Source organism: Aspergillus nomiae (assembly GCF_001204775.2).
Source record: "Aspergillus nomiae NRRL 13137 chromosome Unknown contig00090, whole genome shotgun sequence".
Classification (NCBI taxonomy): domain Eukaryota; kingdom Fungi; phylum Ascomycota; class Eurotiomycetes; order Eurotiales; family Aspergillaceae; genus Aspergillus; species Aspergillus nomiae.
In genome coordinates this window covers 27,918-45,525 of record NW_015378145.1, presented here as the reverse complement: position 1 = coordinate 45,525, position 17,608 = coordinate 27,918, and the positions used below count along the sequence as shown (strand labels likewise).

General features: G+C 47.7%; 5 protein-coding genes across 5 annotated transcripts; 2 read left to right on the top strand and 3 right to left on the bottom strand.

The window, feature by feature from the left end:
- Positions 1-1,301: 1,301 nt before the first annotated feature.
- encA (non-reducing polyketide synthase encA) lies at positions 1,302-6,973 on the bottom strand (the record flags this gene model as incomplete). Its single annotated transcript, XM_015550360.1, has 5 exons — positions 1,302-2,546; positions 2,610-6,032; positions 6,081-6,381; positions 6,448-6,785; positions 6,881-6,973. 5 exons carry the CDS (start codon positions 6,971-6,973, stop codon positions 1,302-1,304), a joined length of 5,400 nt encoding a protein of 1,799 aa, XP_015408075.1.
- Positions 6,974-8,264: 1,291 nt separating this feature from the next.
- ANOM_005102 (O-methyltransferase) lies at positions 8,265-9,734 on the top strand (the record flags this gene model as incomplete). The annotated part of the gene is made up of 5 exons (XM_015550359.1): positions 8,265-8,495; positions 8,555-8,681; positions 8,735-8,849; positions 8,909-9,357; positions 9,424-9,734. 5 exons carry the CDS (start codon positions 8,265-8,267, stop codon positions 9,732-9,734), a joined length of 1,233 nt encoding a protein of 410 aa, XP_015408076.1.
- A 540-nt stretch (positions 9,735-10,274) lies between these two features.
- On the bottom strand, positions 10,275-11,349 carry tpcH (methyltransferase tpcH; the record flags this gene model as incomplete). Its single annotated transcript, XM_015550358.1, has 4 exons — positions 10,275-10,679; positions 10,729-10,785; positions 10,841-10,887; positions 10,956-11,349. 4 exons carry the CDS (start codon positions 11,347-11,349, stop codon positions 10,275-10,277), a joined length of 903 nt encoding a protein of 300 aa, XP_015408073.1.
- A 605-nt stretch (positions 11,350-11,954) lies between these two features.
- ANOM_005100 (cytochrome P450) lies at positions 11,955-13,915 on the bottom strand (the record flags this gene model as incomplete). Its single annotated transcript, XM_015550357.1, has 5 exons — positions 11,955-12,452; positions 12,583-13,118; positions 13,169-13,243; positions 13,535-13,586; positions 13,658-13,915. The coding sequence occupies 5 exons, from the start codon at positions 13,913-13,915 to the stop codon at positions 11,955-11,957; spliced, it is 1,419 nt and encodes a 472-aa protein (XP_015408074.1).
- A 1,956-nt stretch (positions 13,916-15,871) lies between these two features.
- On the top strand, positions 15,872-17,558 carry ANOM_005099 (histidine phosphatase family protein; the record flags this gene model as incomplete). The annotated part of the gene is made up of 3 exons (XM_015550356.1): positions 15,872-16,475; positions 16,530-16,650; positions 16,715-17,558. The coding sequence occupies 3 exons, from the start codon at positions 15,872-15,874 to the stop codon at positions 17,556-17,558; spliced, it is 1,569 nt and encodes a 522-aa protein (XP_015408095.1).
- Between the last annotated feature and the right edge of the window lie 50 nt (positions 17,559-17,608).

Below are 17,608 nucleotides of genomic sequence, written 5' to 3'. Positions count from 1 at the left end.
GAACGCCTGGTTTCATGTGGATTGCCTTCTGAGCAGGAGTGGATGCAATTTCAAACAATCTGAGACATACCAACAAAGAAAGTTTGTATGCTGACAGGATTGCCTTCCAGTGCTCTCAAAATGTTGACTGCCTATCGTTTGTGCCTTTCTGCTAGGAATACGATATGTGGACCTTCTGACTGGCCAATACACTGAACTTGGCATACTTGCTCCACGATGGAGCCAGTGGAGATAGCCACGGGATTGACCGGAGATCTGCAAACTCTTGGGTGATGCGCTGTGGTGGCTGATATTTGAGACCTGGTCTCGCTGAGGGTACCACGTTCTCCGCGGACTTATGCAACCAAGCTATCCCTGCACTGAATGGGATATGGGGCTGAAGACATCGCCTGGGAAGTCAGACAAGCTGTCGATAGCTCAGTCTAGCCAAAGACTATCCGCATCTAGAACTGCTCTGAGACACCGAAAAAGTCTTCACACAGATTTGGTCTTATTGGAGGCCGAAGAGGGAAGAATATGAGGCTCCCTGAGGACCTTGTCGATGATGTACTGCGACATGATTTGGATCTAACGCAATGCTGGGTTTGGGAAGAGACTGATACAGGTTATACAGCTGATTTTGCAGACAAGAAGCCTAAGTAATAACAGTAAATATAGCTAACTAAGTAAATAACACTGCTGACAAATCCAAGATCAATAGGCATGAAGCAGAAGCAAGTCCTGTCACGGGAATACGCAGCACATGATTGGTTCGGCCCTAGTTCACATCCGATCCTGGTCGCATCATAAGCTAGGGTTTGGTATACTCGTACTGACCACATAAACAGGTATATGCTAGGGACTATTATTCATCTTGCGTATAGCTCTGATTGCACACATCGGATGTTATAGAATGTAAAGGGCTATTGCCTTGCAGAGGCCCAGAGAGGAATGTGACAGGGTTCGCGATCTGAATATAGGTTTTGGATTGATGATCTAAGTAGCCTGGTACGTAATTCTTCATAGGTAATAAGACTAGGCCTTTTCAGCATAGTATAACGGCTATTCATCATCTAGATAACCTTTATGACTTCTGAAGCCTTTTACAAGAGGACCAGCCAAGCAGGCCTGTAGGTTTTAAGGGCCGAGGGTCAGCTACTGAGACGAGGAAGCATTTTAAAGATGAAGATTCAAGCCATGCCTCATGTTTACCTCAGCAGAATAGTCGTAGGTCGTCTTCCTTGTAGAGATATATAAACTAACTATCGCTGTACTATATCAGAGTTATCCTATCATAAACAAATCATCATTGAAAACACATCTCAGCGCGCAGCCATCTGGTTAGTCTCAAGATGGATTTTCAGATCACCAACGGTCGGAGTTTCCAGGAAGAAAGAGCCTTTCAAATCAACGTTTAGCTCAAGAGCAAACTTCTCTACGAGAACTAGCGACAGAAGTGAATCGACCCCAACAGCAGAAAATTCTGTTTCGTCTGTCAGGGCATCCAGCTCTACCCCGGTCTCAGACGCGATGAGGGCTATAGCATCACGGACAAGCTGGCTGTTGGCTTTAGGCCATGGTACCGATAGTGGAGGTTTGGGTTCGTTCTCAGGAGTAATAAGCGACGTGTTCTCTGAATCATCTTGCTGCGACTGAGTGGACTCTGTATTCGTGGCTGAACTCGTGTGTTGCAATGTTGAAGGGGCTGCAGTAGAAGGGTCTTGCTGAACCGTTTGCCCATACTGGCCATCTGGGGGGTCGAAGAACCGACTCATGAGAATGCGAGGTAATGGGCGAAGCGTCATCTCGTGGACCCTTCCAATCACATGGTCCTCATGCAAGATATACACGTCGCCGGAATAACATCCAGAATTATCATTGGCAGGATTCATCTTAACGTACGAGCGATACATCTCTCCCGCCACCAATGCATCGGAGAACTGCATGGATTCCCAGCCGTCCATGACATAAATTGTGCTGGTGTGATCCGTGGCTGGCCCGGCGTTCAGAATGAGACCCCCGACATGCGTCATGGGGTCGATGTGATGAGGAGGTGCTGTCCACCGGCTATCTTGGCTTGGGGACAGAATGACATCCGCAACTGCTTCCAGGCCATACATAACAACAGATTGGATGCCACGGTAATGTTCACCGTAGTCGACGACGTTCTTGAAGAGTGTGTACACCAAGTCCTTAGACACGCGGCTTGCTGACCCTTGATCTGCTAGCTGATGCAGCGCTTCAATGCGGCTTGTCAGGAGGTGCGAATAAGCAGCCCATTCATCGCGCCATGACTGGGAGTCTCCGCACGTCACAACACCGATGGCTAGTTCCTCCTCGCTTGAGTTATCCTCGAGAACTCGATGCAATGACAGCGGCATCGAAGAGCACGTGGGATCTGCTTGCATACGCATTCGCACGTACTGAGGCTTAGACCTATCCTTCCGGGGTATTAAGCCCCGGAAGACCCGAACTTTCCCAAATTCCAGGGCCGGGAGCTGTGGTCTTGGTTTTAGCCTGGAGAACATATATCTCGCCATGGCCAGAGCGATGTCAGTGTAAGCGAACTGAAGATGATTGTCAGTCAAAGAATTGTCCAGCGATTAGCTACAAGCAAGCATGGCACTTACCACCGAGAGGAGTGGTCGACCACTCATTCTGTGTCCCGAAGCAACAGCAAAGAAATCATCATCAGTCATATTTGACTGGATGACGATGCTCCCACCGTCTGCCCCGAATGATTCTTCCAGAATTTGGTGCACGAGGGCGGTGCGCAACGATGGGGGAGCAGGGATTGGAAAGCTCTCATTTTCAGCCCTAGACCGTTTATCTTTCAGCAACAGCCAATCCCCGCTATGTTGAATCCAATGGTTCTTCAGATTCCATTGGTACGGAGGCACATTTAGTAGGCGTAGTTCCGACTCAAAGGGTTGGTACCATGTGTTCCAGTCAAGGAGGACGCCCGCGCTGTGCAAGGCCGACATGCTGACAGCTAACGTATGCCAATTGCATTCGTCAGATCTTAAGCTGGGTACCATCACCTCAAGATTCGGGATGTTCGCGCGCATGATACCGGTATATGTTTGATGCACTCCAATCTCAACCCAGACAGTCTTAGAGTCTACCAACCCCATCTCTTGGGCTTTCGCCATCGCATCGGCAAACCGTACAGTACCCCTCGTGCTATCACACAGATATGATGGTGGAAATGACTTTTTGTCAAATATAACCTCACCCAAAAGAGGCGATATGAGTGCTGTTTTTACATTCCGGAACAGAACCGACTGGGAAATCCTACTATAAGCTTCCAGGATAGGCTCCATTTGAGAAGAGTGAAATGCAAAGGGCACATTCAAGTTAGCGACCCGATATCCCTGTGACACCAAAGTCTGTTGGATGTCCTTGATCTCTTCGACAGACGCGGCAATGGTCACATCTCGAGGCCCATTGATACATGCGATTTCATATACGTTGTTCCGCACCGTGTGACGAATCTCATCAACGGTCGCCTTGACGGCAAGCATCGAGTGACTGTTGATGGTACACAAATCCTGCATTAGCCAGGCCCGTTGCCCGACGAGATAGATAGCGTCACTGGCTGATAAGGTTCCCGCAGCATAGAGTGCAGCGTATTCGCCGAGGCTTGCTCCTATAACAACATTCGGCACCGCCCCAAGGCTTCTCCATAAGCGACACAGCGCGATCTGCACACATACTGTCACCAGCTGTGCCACGAACGGACTGATCTCCAACGGGTCCGAGCTCCTACTCGTGATTGCTGGCAAGATGGAATCAAAGCCGTGGAATGCACATATCTCGTTTAAACGCCGAATTTCCTTCCGGTAGGGCGGGTATTCCTGGAAGAGTTGGCGTCCAACACCTTGGTAAAAGCTACCTTGGCCCGAGAAGACAAACCCGACAATGGGAGCTTTCTGAATTGCACATTGAGCCATTGCATTACACAAATGCTGCTCAAGGGACTTGACTATCTCCTGGACGGAGTCTCCATGCACCACTATGCGATACTTGTGATGCACACGACGTGCAGTGGTTGTGTACGCAAGACTTGCAAGATCCACCAATGGATCCTGTTTAAGAAAGGCCAGCAGCCTTTCAAGGTTCTTCATTAGGGACATAGTGCTCTTGGCTGACACAGAAACAACAAATCTTCTTTGGGGACATCCCTGAGGGCGTGGCCTAGCCGGAGGCTCTTCCAAGAGAAGGCTGGTATTTCCCCCAGCCGCGCTGAAATTATTGACCATAATATATCTTTTGCGTCCGGGGAAAGGTGGCCAGGGAATGACCTCTTTGGGGATATGTACATTGAGTTGTCGAAGATCGGGAAACTTCGAATTCAAGATGGTTTTGAGGCACACTTGCGGTGGAATCTCGTTGTGCTGAAAGGTCAAGAGTGCCTTGATCAGCGCTGTAATGCCGGCTGCCGCCTCTCCATGACCGACATTAGCCTTGACAGATGAAATGCGCAATGGTTGCGGCCGCTGAGGCACAGCTGGACTGAACACTTTCGTAACTGACTCGATCTCGGCGGCGTCGCCCGCCTGGGTGCCGGTGCCGTGCATCTCGACCAGGTCTACGTCTTGTGGACGAACGCCAGCCTGCCTCAAGAGCGAGCGGTAAAGATCGGCCTGTGTAGGTGCATGTGGGTGTGTTATCGAAATTGCATTTGAGGAATGGTTTGTTGCGCTACCTAAGATCAACCCGAGAATATGATCGTTATCTTGCTGCGCATCGGACAATCGCTTGAGTATGATAGACCCTATTCCATCGCCACGACAGTAGCCATCTGCAGCATCATCGAAGACCTGGCAATTTCCGGTTTTAGACAGAAAGTAGCCTTTGCTAAGACCTGCAAAACTGTCTGACCCTGTGAGGATATTTAATCCTCCTGCGACTACCATATCTGCCTCGCCGCGCGAGAGCACCGAGCAAGCTATCTGGACAGCAGCTAGGCTGGCCGAGCACGCAGTGTCAATATTGAAGCTAGGCCCTGAGAACTTGAAAAAGTAACTGATTCTCCCTGGTGCAAAGGCCCGATAGTTCCCAGGAATAAAATACATGTCGATATCCTGCCCAGCGTTGCACTCGCGATAGTCATCAGAGCACTGACCATAGATCGTACTCACTCTTTCCCGTCTGGTAGATCGAGTGCGGTCAGGAACATAGCCTGACTGTTCAAGAGCTTCATAGGCCGTAAGAAGTGCAAGGCGATGAGTGGGATCCGTTTGTCCTGCTTCACGCGGGGACATGTCGAAGAAACTGGCGTCAAATAGTCCGGGACTGTCTACAAAGCAGCCGAACGGTGTATGGCTGGTATTTGGCCGTTTGCCTGTAATGTCTGTATGGCTATCAACATCGTATCGGTCTGCTGGGACCTTCTGATGGACATCACGCCCTTCCCTAAGAAGATCCCAGAACAGCTCTAAATCTTCAGCCCCTCCGGGCAACCTGCAAGACATGCCAACCACTGCGATCTTTTCGTGGCCGCTATATGGAGTAAGGCGAGTATCATCAAATATCCACTCTCCAAGGTCAACTACATGGGCGGTGCAACTAGGGTGGCTTTTCTGAATTGCAGACACTAAACCATCCACGATAGGAGAAGGTCTGAGCATGTTCAGATGCACTTCCGTGTCCTTCCATAGTGACGACGACGCTGTGATGGCATCCACCACTGCACCCCAGCGAATGATGCTTGTTAATAAAATGTAGGTGGCAGATTCAAACAACTCTAATACAGTATTCGCTTTTAAGGGGTTGCCATCTGCCATGGACAGAAGGTGGGCTGTATGGGAAAGATTGCGGGAGAGAACCTCGGGACGGCATGGCTTAACAACCCACGCACTGTGGCTGCGGTCGTACAAGTGAGGTGCATGGCAGGGCCCACCATATACAGGCAATGGAGCGTGCGCTGCTGATTGCACTTTTCCGGGCGTGCTAAAGAACTTGCGAAGCCTTGATGGGGGGCCATTTATGAAGACACTACCGTCCGGCTCTACCACACTGATGTAGATTGAACTAGGTTGTGCAGTGCCCTGTGTGACAGTTAGCTCTACTCCTATCCGTGCCTAGGCCTTGCCTACCGTCGATGTGTTATATTCGTAAATTCCGTCTCGTACAGCTACCTCGTTCATACCTTTCACAATGCTGGCCCAACTTTGAAGTGCGCCATCAAGGCTCTGCGACTCGAGGTCCTGGGATCGCTGGTGTATCAGAAGACCAGTTCTCATTGCAATGCGCACCAGCTCCGCCGCCGTGGCTGGCACGCTACATAGAGAGGGAGATGCTACGATCGCGGTGGCAGCCAAGAATCCAAGGCCAAGTCCAGTAAATAAAGATGTATTTCGACCGAAGACGAACTCGTCTGGCCGATTCTCGTAATTTCTGATGAAAATAAATACCCGTCACTGTTGCTCCACAATAGGAGTTCTGCATTCGAAACCGACTCACCCGACAAAAAGACATATCGGCACAAGAACCAAAAACACACACTCGAATGTCCCTGACAAGGGCCCTTGATGCCAATTGAAGCTTTCTGCAAGATCGAGGATAGATTTGAAAGGGGGCAACAGACTTCTCAGTTCGGCAGGAAGCCCAGTAATTTCCTCTCGCACGACATCTGTTACCTCCTCTAGCACTCTAGCCAAGATCACATGGTTTGGGCACTTGGAATGCAGACGTAGGCGGCGGAACAGATCCGAGAGATCATCTGGAGGAAACTTGTTGCTGAAATAAAGGATTTGCATACTTTTTGGAATTAGAACATTAGGGTCGATCGATAGTCGAGCCTGTACGGCACACGGATCAGCGGTTGATCAAGTGTATGTCTTCTTATCACCCTAATCTTGTAATATACTATGTTACAGGATGTGTCTATACGCACCGTGGACTCACTGTTCCACGAATTAAGGGCCTTTGCGCGCCATCCGCTACTGTGTCTTTGATCTTTCACATAAGCATCCTTCTTGGGCCACATCTGGCTATCTTCCTGGTTATGTGTTTACTATGAGAGCTAAATCTGTGAGAGTTCAGCAGGGATGAAAAGAGCAAAATGGAGCCACATTCCGCGCCCCAGCGATGACATTATCACCCCATGCACTACCATCGAGCCATCCATTACTTTCTGTTTCGAGCACGTCGACCACCAGAGAAGGCTCTATTTGATGGGTGTACAGTGAAACAGTAGTCAGCACCTGGCTCGGATAGCCTTATGTTAGATGTTGTGTTCATTCAGTTGTGGACTGTCCTATGCTGAGCATAATCGAAGTAGTACGTATCACGAGCAGAGGGTGCCAGTGCAACACTATCCCAGCATGCTTCAGGTTATACATCTTAGAAGAAGAATTACCACAATTGTAAAGCTGACTAGACACTTGGAAGCTTGAAGATGTATCATCATAGCGGCGGATACTCCGAGCTTGTCAACTTGTTTAGAGATAGTTTTTGATGGAAGCCCAGGAAGCGGTACTATTTGATGCACCTTTTGTTTCACGAGAGGCTTCCGACTTAATTTTGCCCAGCTTTACAATGGGAATAAGCACCGGCATGCAGGAAAAATGCTTAAAATCGTGCGTGTGAGCTGGTTGAACTCGCTATTTGCTTTGCATCTCCAACAGTCACTGTATTAGTGCAGTAGCCTTTGAAAGTCAGTCTCGGTGGCCGGGACTCGTGCAACTATTCAACCCTCATTGCAAAATGGGCTGCATCAAAACACTAACCAAGAATACGAGCTATAGTGCCTCATATTCTGTATTCATTGGACGCTATAGTTTCTAGCCTCTTCTAAATACCTTTTGGGACCCTTAGGGCGAAGACAAGGTATCCTAGATATGGTTGCAGTGGACCCTCTCTTGGTAGGGTTTGCAGTTGATATATCAATGAGGGTGTTGGACATGTAATCGACCCAACCATGCAATATCAAAGGGACTGGATACAGAATATAATCGCCAAATGTCAATGTGCGGTGAGAAGTGTGGGCTCCATAGAACTGTAACGACGATCGTTTAAATTTCTAAATGGACCAATGTATCATGTCATATACGCATCTCAGTAGTCGCACATGTGAGGTATCAATCGTAGTCGGCTGATTTCTAGAATGGTCCAGGAAGTTTTATGATAGACATATGGCTATCTGGAACTAATCTTTCTTTGAGGTCCAAACATGTCGACTTATTTAGATTCTCTTTCATACAACTTACCAATACCCTGAACGCGGGCTACTTCTTGCGCAGACCTGATCTATCTGAACTCAGAATAATTCCGCGATCATGGAGGTTCCTCAACAGACGGATTGGTATTTGCAATCAATTACAGCCGCCCTGAAGAGACTCAATGCTGCCGCGAATGAATGCCAGGAAAGGCTTCTTACTCACCACGACGGAAGTATAAAGGACATTAGTGCCAATCAGACCGCGCATGATAACCTCGTAATGGAGGCCTCCAAGTTCCTCCAGACCGCGCAGGGTCCAATCGATACAGTCGCCACTTGCTTTGAACGGGTAAGACTGCCCCCCCTAGTGTCTGCCATATCACCGTTGCCGCTAATGCATTTTGTCAGACAGCCCATTTAGCATGTGCCCGGTCATTGCTGGAGATGGGGGTATTCGAAGCGCTTCCCACCGGCAAGGAGTCCCGGGGTACAAGGGAGCTTGCGGAAGAGCTGAACGTCGACGAGACTCTGCTAGGTGCACGGCGCACTGTGTTCTAAGATATTGCCGATTAGCTAACTGCAAGCTAGCTCGATTAATGAGGAACTCCGCTCTTTTTGAGGAGACTGGACCGGGTCAATACAGACATACCCCGTCCTCAGAAGCCTACCTCAAACCTGAAATTCGAGGCATGTTTCGTTTTGCGTAAGTGCTCATCTGATTAGCACCCACGCTCATCGTGTGTTGACATAGAACGACCCTAGAATGGATGAGCATATGCCAGCCCATCTTAAGATGCATGAATTCCTGAAGCGCAATTCCTGGAGGGAGCCAACATCGACTAGTAATAATCCGTACACATATGCTCACGATACGAATGGCAAGAGCATGTGGGAATACCTGTCTGAAAGGCCTACAAGAATGACATCTTCCAATGTAGGTATGACATTTCAGGCAATGACCGAGTTGTGGATGATTGACCTCTTCCCCTGGGAAAGTCTATCAGACCTGCATCCCACCCCCACGACAGCGGTTGCGGTGGATATTGGGGGCGGCACCGGGAAAGGAATCTCGCGCATCCGGTCTCTCTGCGGTGATCTGGCTGGTAGATTCATTCTTCAGGATCAGGCGCATGTGATCCAAGCTGCAGGTTCACTTGGCGACGGGATTGAGAAGATGGCATATGACTTTTTTCAGGACCAACCTGTTCGAGGTAAGATATTCTCGTCTAAAATGGCATGTGTAGCGTTTCCGATATAACCCGACCTCTCTCCATTAGGAGCTCTTACCTACCTTATACGCCGCTGTCTCCACAACTGGCCTCAGGAGAGCATTGTCAAGATCCTGAGGAACGTCACCGCAGCAATGCGGCCAGAGAAGTCCCGGCTTTTGATTGAGGAAATCATAGTTCCTGATGCGAACCCTGGTATGGAGGAAGCATGGATGGATATGATAATGATGAACCTCGGTGCGAAACAGAGAACATTGAAGGAGTGGAATGAAGTTCTTGATTTGGCCGGACTTAAACTCAAGGAAGTTTATCAAATTCCTGGAAACTGCCACGGTCTCCTTGAGGCCTGGATCAAATAATCGTAATTGTTTATTGAACTATTGAATGAAGGATGTCGTTTCCTTTCTAAGTGACTGTTACTTTCATTTGTTCCTTAATTTACAGCTTCGATTATTATAGTCTCGTACTGTTGATTGTCCAATATCCACTCTTCGGTATTGTGGAATCTGTTTAGAGAATAGAAGACTGTGAGGCTTACTACAAGCTCTAGTTCAAAGGATTGAGAAGGTGACATGGCATGAGTATATGGCGGCCATATTCAATTGGTCTCCTGAAGGGTATTGTCCAACCGTCAAGATAGGAAACAGTTTGCATAACGGCATGGAGTGTTGAGTCTTATTGAACAGTTCTGCTAAGGCAAGATCGTATCTGAAGTTTACGGCTCTCCACCTCAGGCCCTAAGATCGGTCTTCCTCTATTGGTTTTATTAGGTATTTCCATATGTACGAACATTGTAATTGAACGAGTTCAATAAATACGGCCTAGATGCCACCAAGCTGTGTTAAGAATCACACCGTGAATAAATAATAGATACTAGATCCACTTTTAAACGTTCCAAGTCAAGGTTTACGGCTTGTAGCAATGATAGCTTCAGCTTCCAGGGAAGCCAATCCATCCTTCCCAAATTTTCCCTCAGCGTAGCGACGAATTGCCAATGGCAACTGGGATTCATACTGGTCTCGCTGATCCTGCGTCCAGAAAGTGTTGACGATCATGGGAATAATGATGGTGCAACTTTCAACAAACTGGTCCATGGGGAACAAATGCTCCTTCTTCACCGTTCTAACTTGGATGTTACTAAGCCCGGCTTGCTCGAACTTAGCTCGCACAGAAGACTCCTCGTCCCAGCCGACGTTGTGTAGTCTATCAATCTCTTTCTCCGACGGAGCTGGAACACTTCCCGGCAAGCTGGCCATGGCAGCAGTAAGCGTGCAGACCCAGATGGCTTCGGTCGGGAATACCACCTATTAGCGTTTATGTATAAGCACATGGGGCTATAATTTAGTGTCTTACTGCTCTTCCACGTGGAAACTGCCAGAATGCCACCAGGTTGAAGTATTCTGACGCATTCTGAACGAACTCATTAGTAAAATCGTGCCTGTCGCCCTCAACAGAGATTAGCAACCCGGCTACCTTTCATAGCAGAAAAATCGTCCGGGAAGAGATTGAAAGCTGAAACCTCGTTAGTCAACACTGTGAAAGTGTCATTCCTTTTGCCCGCGTTCGCTCGCTCTACTTACCAAAGGCTGTAAACACATGAGTGTAATGTGCACTAGGTAGACAGGTGTTTTGTGCATTTACGATCTTCACTTCGGTATTATGCCATTCTTCCTGTAGCATCTTCTGCCTAGTGTAATAAAGCATACTATCTGACATATCGCCACAGGTCAACTGCCAGTTACCTTTCTTGTCGCTGCCAATGGTACGGTGAAGGACGCTTGAAACGGCGCCCGTACCACAAGCATTGTCAAGAATCACTACAGGGTCATGACTGGACAGAGCCAAACCTGACTGCGATATCAGCTCTTTCGCAAAGAGCTCTGTAATCCCGCCGTCCAATTCGTACAGGGCAGCAAAGCGGCTGTCATGAACATTCTGCGAAGCAGGACGATCTATGGTTAGAGCTTCATGCATGATTAAGTAGATGATAATTGGCTAGGTGTGTTACAAAATTAAGGGGAAGGAATGATTCAAGGCAAACGTGTTCGGGGGTGTTGGGGGAAGATGAATATTGTCTCTCACCAGGAGCAATGGTATATATTCCAGTCTTTCCTGCCAGCCAAGCACAGGCTATTGCTTATGGTACGAGGTCAGCATTACAATTTACGCAGTGGTCTGATGTGTTACCCAACAGTATACAATCCCTGTACATTTTGCATATACGCGACTAAAAGTGCATTGCCATTTTGGTGGCACTCATTCCACCAGTGCTCGCCTGTCGTGGAAATACCGAGAACACTGGACTTGTGCTATTGACACCACCCAGCTATGTGTCGGCGTTGCACTAATACTCATATCCTACTTTTAGATAACCTTTATTACTGAAAACCAAAGGTGGGCCAACTGCATGCGTATTGAATGGAAGGCAGTAAAATTGCAGTGTGTGAAACGGCATTGATTCCGAAAAGCAGGTCACGCTTTTGCAAAGCCCACATCCACATGGCTACTCCTCTCTCCCAACACCTGGCTTCAAGCCAAGCACTTCAAATACGAGGAAAAACAACATTTGACACAAATTTTCACGGTCCTAACGCGTCTTTCTGGCGAGGCCTTACGCGCATCATGATCAAGGGATTAGGCAGATACACTGGCCCATTAGTGATGCCATAGGCTGGCATCTCTTCGTGCGCAAGCTCCACATCATATTTGAGAAGGAACATGATAAAGATGGTTCGAGAGATTTGAGTCGCAAGCACTCGCGCTGGACAAGCACTTATTCCATGAGAGAACGTGAGGAACGTCGGGGAGGTAGTCGATATATGCGGAGTGCAGGTTCCGCGGCTGGCATCGTAGAAGCGGTAGCCATCAAATGTGGTCGGGTTTTCATAATGATCTGGGTCAAGATGGACATCTCTACCCGGGGACATGATTATGGTGCCTGGGTTTAAAGATAGGTTTATAGACTCCAGGTGAACTGGTTTCATCACCCGGCGGAAGCTGGTTACTAGAGAACGGGTTTCCACGTCAGTAGTTATGTGGTGAATTGGGCAGAGCAAATCGATGAAAGGTAGGTGCAGCTGGGGAAAGCTCACAACATGAAATATCGTACAAACGACATGTTTCCCTGGAAAAGCTCTCCAACTTTGGGGCATGCTTCAGTGTATCGAGTGTCAATCTTCCACCAGACTGTTTGACAGCCTCGCTAACCTCCTCTCTGAGAGGAGCCAAGTATTCCATGTGGTCAATAATAGCGTACAATTTGAAGATTACGAAAAATGCAATGGGGGAGGAGAGTTCAAAATGATAAAGGATGATCTCCTCGGCCAACAAATCAACCTGCTGGTCATCATCTTGGCGATTGCCACTTCGATTCAAAATGCCTTTTTCGAATGCTGTCTCAATGAGACCATCCAAGAGAGACGCAGGGCCATCGTTTCCTATCCGCCCTTTGTTTGGCCGCGCAATATCAATACGGCGCTTTATCTCTGGCATCAGCCTCATCTTTGCCTTTGAAAAATGTGACTTCATTGCACGACAGGGGGGCGAAAGGCGCCAGACAAAAGGCCGGAGAACACGGGGGTAGCTAGTGCGTTCATAACAGCTGGGCATCACCGTAGCATTGTACATGCTCATAGCCTGTATGAGAGATATATCCATGCAGAACTCCTGTCCAAGCAGTACAGACATCACAACCGTTGAGCATAATGTAACGATAGTGTTAAATACGTTCAATTGCTTCCACTCTACTGCGTTAGATTAGCGAGGGTCTATACAACTTGCATGTGTCATTTACCACCTGTTGTCGGATTGTCAATGGTCAATGGCAAAGTCTTATCTATTGCATTAACCATAGCCCCATGAAATCGGCCTATAAAGGCGGTTTAGTGCTTGCCAATAATATGATGTACCTCTATAGCCGAAACGGCGAAATCATACTTAGCGTATTAGTGTTATTGCAATAATGTACTGTGTGAACGGGCGTCCTATCTGTCACATTTGTATGCATGTACTGATCGGCGAACTGCATCTTTTGGTTAGAACATAGTACCCATCCCTAGCAAGTCTCAGACTATTACCTCTGACAATGCATGCAAAAAGCTTAGTTGATCATTCGGATAGGCACGATATTCCCTGGCCGAATTCAAGGGAAGTACGATACCATGATCATTGCTTTGGACTCTTGTCGCGTATGGTTTGCCTGCCTTACTGTACTGCATATGTGTTAGATGGATATTGGTTCAGCATTTCCAATTGAAAGTTTAGACATTAAACATTGACCTACCTGTTTATATGCTTTGGCATACTCTTTCTCAGCGTCAAACCTCAGGCTATACCATCTCAAACGTGCGCTCATATTGCTTCCCTCATCTACAAAAGGAATGTCACCCAAAGCCCTTCTCCTTAGCCAGCCGTCCACATAGTCAGACGTCAGAACAATCAGAGCAAACAAAAGAACCACTCCAAAGGTAACCAGCATAAAGTAGACGCCACATTCTGCCCAGTGGCGCATCTCAAATGTTGATAAAATGGCCATCGTCATAGGACTGCAATATCAAATGACGACTGCTCAGTGTTCTCTCTCAAGCGTACACGCAGTGGTACGTACAAATATGCAACGCTTGTAGGAAGGAAAGGTCTTTCGAAAAAGATCATTTCTCTCGCTGCACGCCTAACTCACTCTTTTTCGCCATGTCTGAATTTGATATTCGACTAACTCTTTTACCGATGTCTCAAAGCTTTAGGAGCATGGTCCGTTATGCGGCCATCTTACAATTCTCCTTGTACTATGCATGATATGGAATAGGGTGGTGGTAATTACGTGGTTAAGCTTGACCATGCTGCAGATTACACCTCAATTGACTGGGATGTAATACTCGGGAATTTGCCATTGCCTTCCTAGTGCAGGTGTTGCTTCGTATCTGCATGTGAGAACCCTGTGTGGTTAGTCTCGATTAGAATCACAATCAATCGCGTCACCATAAGCCCTGTTAACACCTCAGATAAACACTATCTCAGCCTTTGGACAACACCGGAACATGCGGATCAGGCTGCTGGGTACCCTTGTATGTAATCTCAAGAATGCAGAGTTGCACAACATCTAGTTTAAGGTTTCCAGCGTCGACTCTGTGGGCCCCTATTATCCTTGTCAGACTGCCGGATGATTTGCGTTGCACCGTTGGCCTCATTGACAATGCTCAAGGTGACATCAGAGGCCAATGCATCCGACATGATATGTTAAGTGCAGTACGTTACTTCACAAGTATGCAACTCTTGTAGGGATTCAAGCGAGTCTATACGAGCTTTCAGAAGCAGGAAAAGAAAAGACTGGTAGGAAGTCCTACTACATTCCATGAAATCCCTACCTCGCAATATAAACGGCCCATCTAGACCTATACCATGTGCACACAGCTGACCTTCCAATCTATGATCCAGCCTTGAGGTAAGCCGGCCAGTTCTAGGCCTTCTGTATTGACAGGTGTTAGTTTGTAGCAGCTTGTTTGTGACTGTAAATCGTACAGAATGCCTGCATTGGCTATTGTGTGTATGATAATATATCATTTCTTGTATTGAGATGAGGTGGCGATAAAAGAAAGAGGACCAAGGATACTACACGCCGTCTCCATCAAATTGACCTAGTCATTGTGCAGGATCGTACGGGTGCTTATGGGTTAACGGAGTCACGGACGCGGAAAAATGCAATTGTTCCATATTAGTACCAAGAGGTCTAGGAAAAGGGAATTGGTGTGGGAATTGACTTCTTCGTCATTTGCAGAGACCGTAGTCAGTTAGTTGGCTTCAAGCTATCATAGAACTATTGATTCATATGTCTTTCCCCCCTACTTTCAAGTCATCGCTGTGGCTGCCGTCCTATCCATCCTCTATGTTAAGGCTTTATAGTCTTGGCTCTGGCTATTATTGCCCTCACGCAAATGATGTCCATCTTGTACGAAAATTAATGTCAACTTGGCAGAGCACGATGAGAGCAAGTGACAGGTGCGTCCTGATTGTCGAAGGTAGATACCACATATATCAACACACCATTGTCCAAGAAACTTCGACTGCAGCGCTCGAGTGAGGTCTGTACTCAAAGATGACTAGTTCCATCTGAAGTTTATTAGGACACTCTTATGTGTTAATCTTCCTAGAATGTGAAGATGGTGCCTTGCAATTCTGTTTCTAGATAATATCTATATTCTTGCATCTTCAAGAGACCAATAGCTGTACGGAACACGAATAGTACTAATTTTGAAAGTTAATAATCTTCGATTCAAACGATGAATTAATTTATATTTTGCTTTTGTCTTGTTTTTGTTCACTTCTACCTGGTCACTTTGACCATATCATACTCGAAGCCCTATATCGGTTCTGTTTCGCTCCCGCTCCGAGAGCCGATGACGTGAATATGTTATGACGTCTGGCGGGAGTTTCCTCCCGTTGATGCGATTCCCCATTTCCCTGCTCCATAGGAACCACAACACGAAAGACAAGAGGAGAAATGATCCACATGTTAAACCTACAAATTGTACTGGCTGCCCTCCTGGCATTCACTCGCGATGCACCTTCATCAAGCTCCTCAGCCACGACTCCCGCACCGACAAGTCCTGCATACTCTCCCGGCTTTGATGTAACTAGCAGCTGGGCAAATCTCAGTCCCTACAAGGAAGCCGATGGATTTGGAGTCCCGAAGGGCGTACCCCGTGGTTGCGAGCTATCGCAAGTTCATGTTTTGCATAGACATGCAGAGCGCTATCCCGAGTCCGCCTGGTTTGATGGGAAGGGGATGGAGAGATTCAGCAAGAAGCTTAAGAACTATAATACCGACCACGATGTCTCTGTCGGCACAGGACCGTTGGCCTTTTTGCAGAATTGGAAGTACCTCCTCGGTCGCGATCTCCTGCTTGCCACGGGTGCTGCAACGGAGGCAAGCTCCGGGGCTGATATATGGTCGAAGTATGGACGCATGGTGTATCGAGCGCCTCCTGGAATGGCTGTCTGGGATCCAGAGTTGAATGTGTATCCAAATGGCACTCGCAGGCCGAAGCCAATCTTTAGAACCACGAATAAGCAGCGGGTTTTGGAGAGTGCGAGGTGGTGGCTAAGTCAGTCCATCTTATCGCCGTGTTGTGCATTGAGCTAAGTTGCTGATTGTGCAGCTGGTTTTTTCGGACCCGGACATGCCAATACTTCGTACAATCTTGTGGTCATCCCTGATGGGGACGGTTTAAACAATACACTTGCTGCCGAACATTCCTGCCCAGGCGATCTAAAAGAAGGGTACACAGAATCTTAAGAGTCTCCCACATTCGGCATTTGACTTGAAATTCTAATGCACTTACAGGACACATGCATCGGAGAAATTCATTCCTGCGATGATTAAAGACCCCCTCACCAGGCTAAAGAAGTACTTCCCGGACGACTTCAATTTAACCACTTCTGATGTTTTGGCTATGATGAACCTTTGCCCCTATGAATACGCAACGTTAGGTAGCTCATCATTCTGTCGTCTCTTTACCGAACAAGAATGGGCTGACTTCGCCTATAACCTTGATATGCGGCTTTACGGCGCTTCTGCATTTGGCTCCCCTACGGGACGAGCGCAGGGGATCGGATATCTTCTCGAGCTTGCTGCCAGGCTTGAAGAAAAATTGATCACTTCAAGCGATACCAGTATTAACACTACCTATGATAGCGACGCCGCGACATTTCCGTTACACCAGCCACTGTATATGGACATGGCACATGACAAAGTCATTATCGGTACCATTACTGCCCTGGGGCTCCAGTACTTCAACTACGGGCCAAGGGGTATGCCTTCAACGGTAGCTCATGCCGTCCCGCGGGAGTTTCGGTTGAACAAGGTGGCACCTTTTGGAGCACGCCTGATCTCCGAAGTCTGGACCTGTCCCGAGGAAGCCAGAGTCGAGGTGTTAGATAGCACTCTTTATGTGAATCCAGACCTGTCCGATACAGAAAACACAACCGACTATATCCGCTTCGTGTTAAATGGTGCGCCACTTCCCATCTCCGACTTAGTCGGATGTGAGCATTCAATGAATGGGTTCTGTAAGGTCGCTCATTTTCTAAACGCCGTGCCCATGCTTAAAGAAAAAGCCATGTATCAACAGGCGTGCTATGGAGGCTTCAAGCCTGGTCATCAAGTTGGAGACGGGCGACCTGAATAATAAGGATACAACGTAGAAGCTATTGTTGTTTCGATGCTTGATACGTCGCG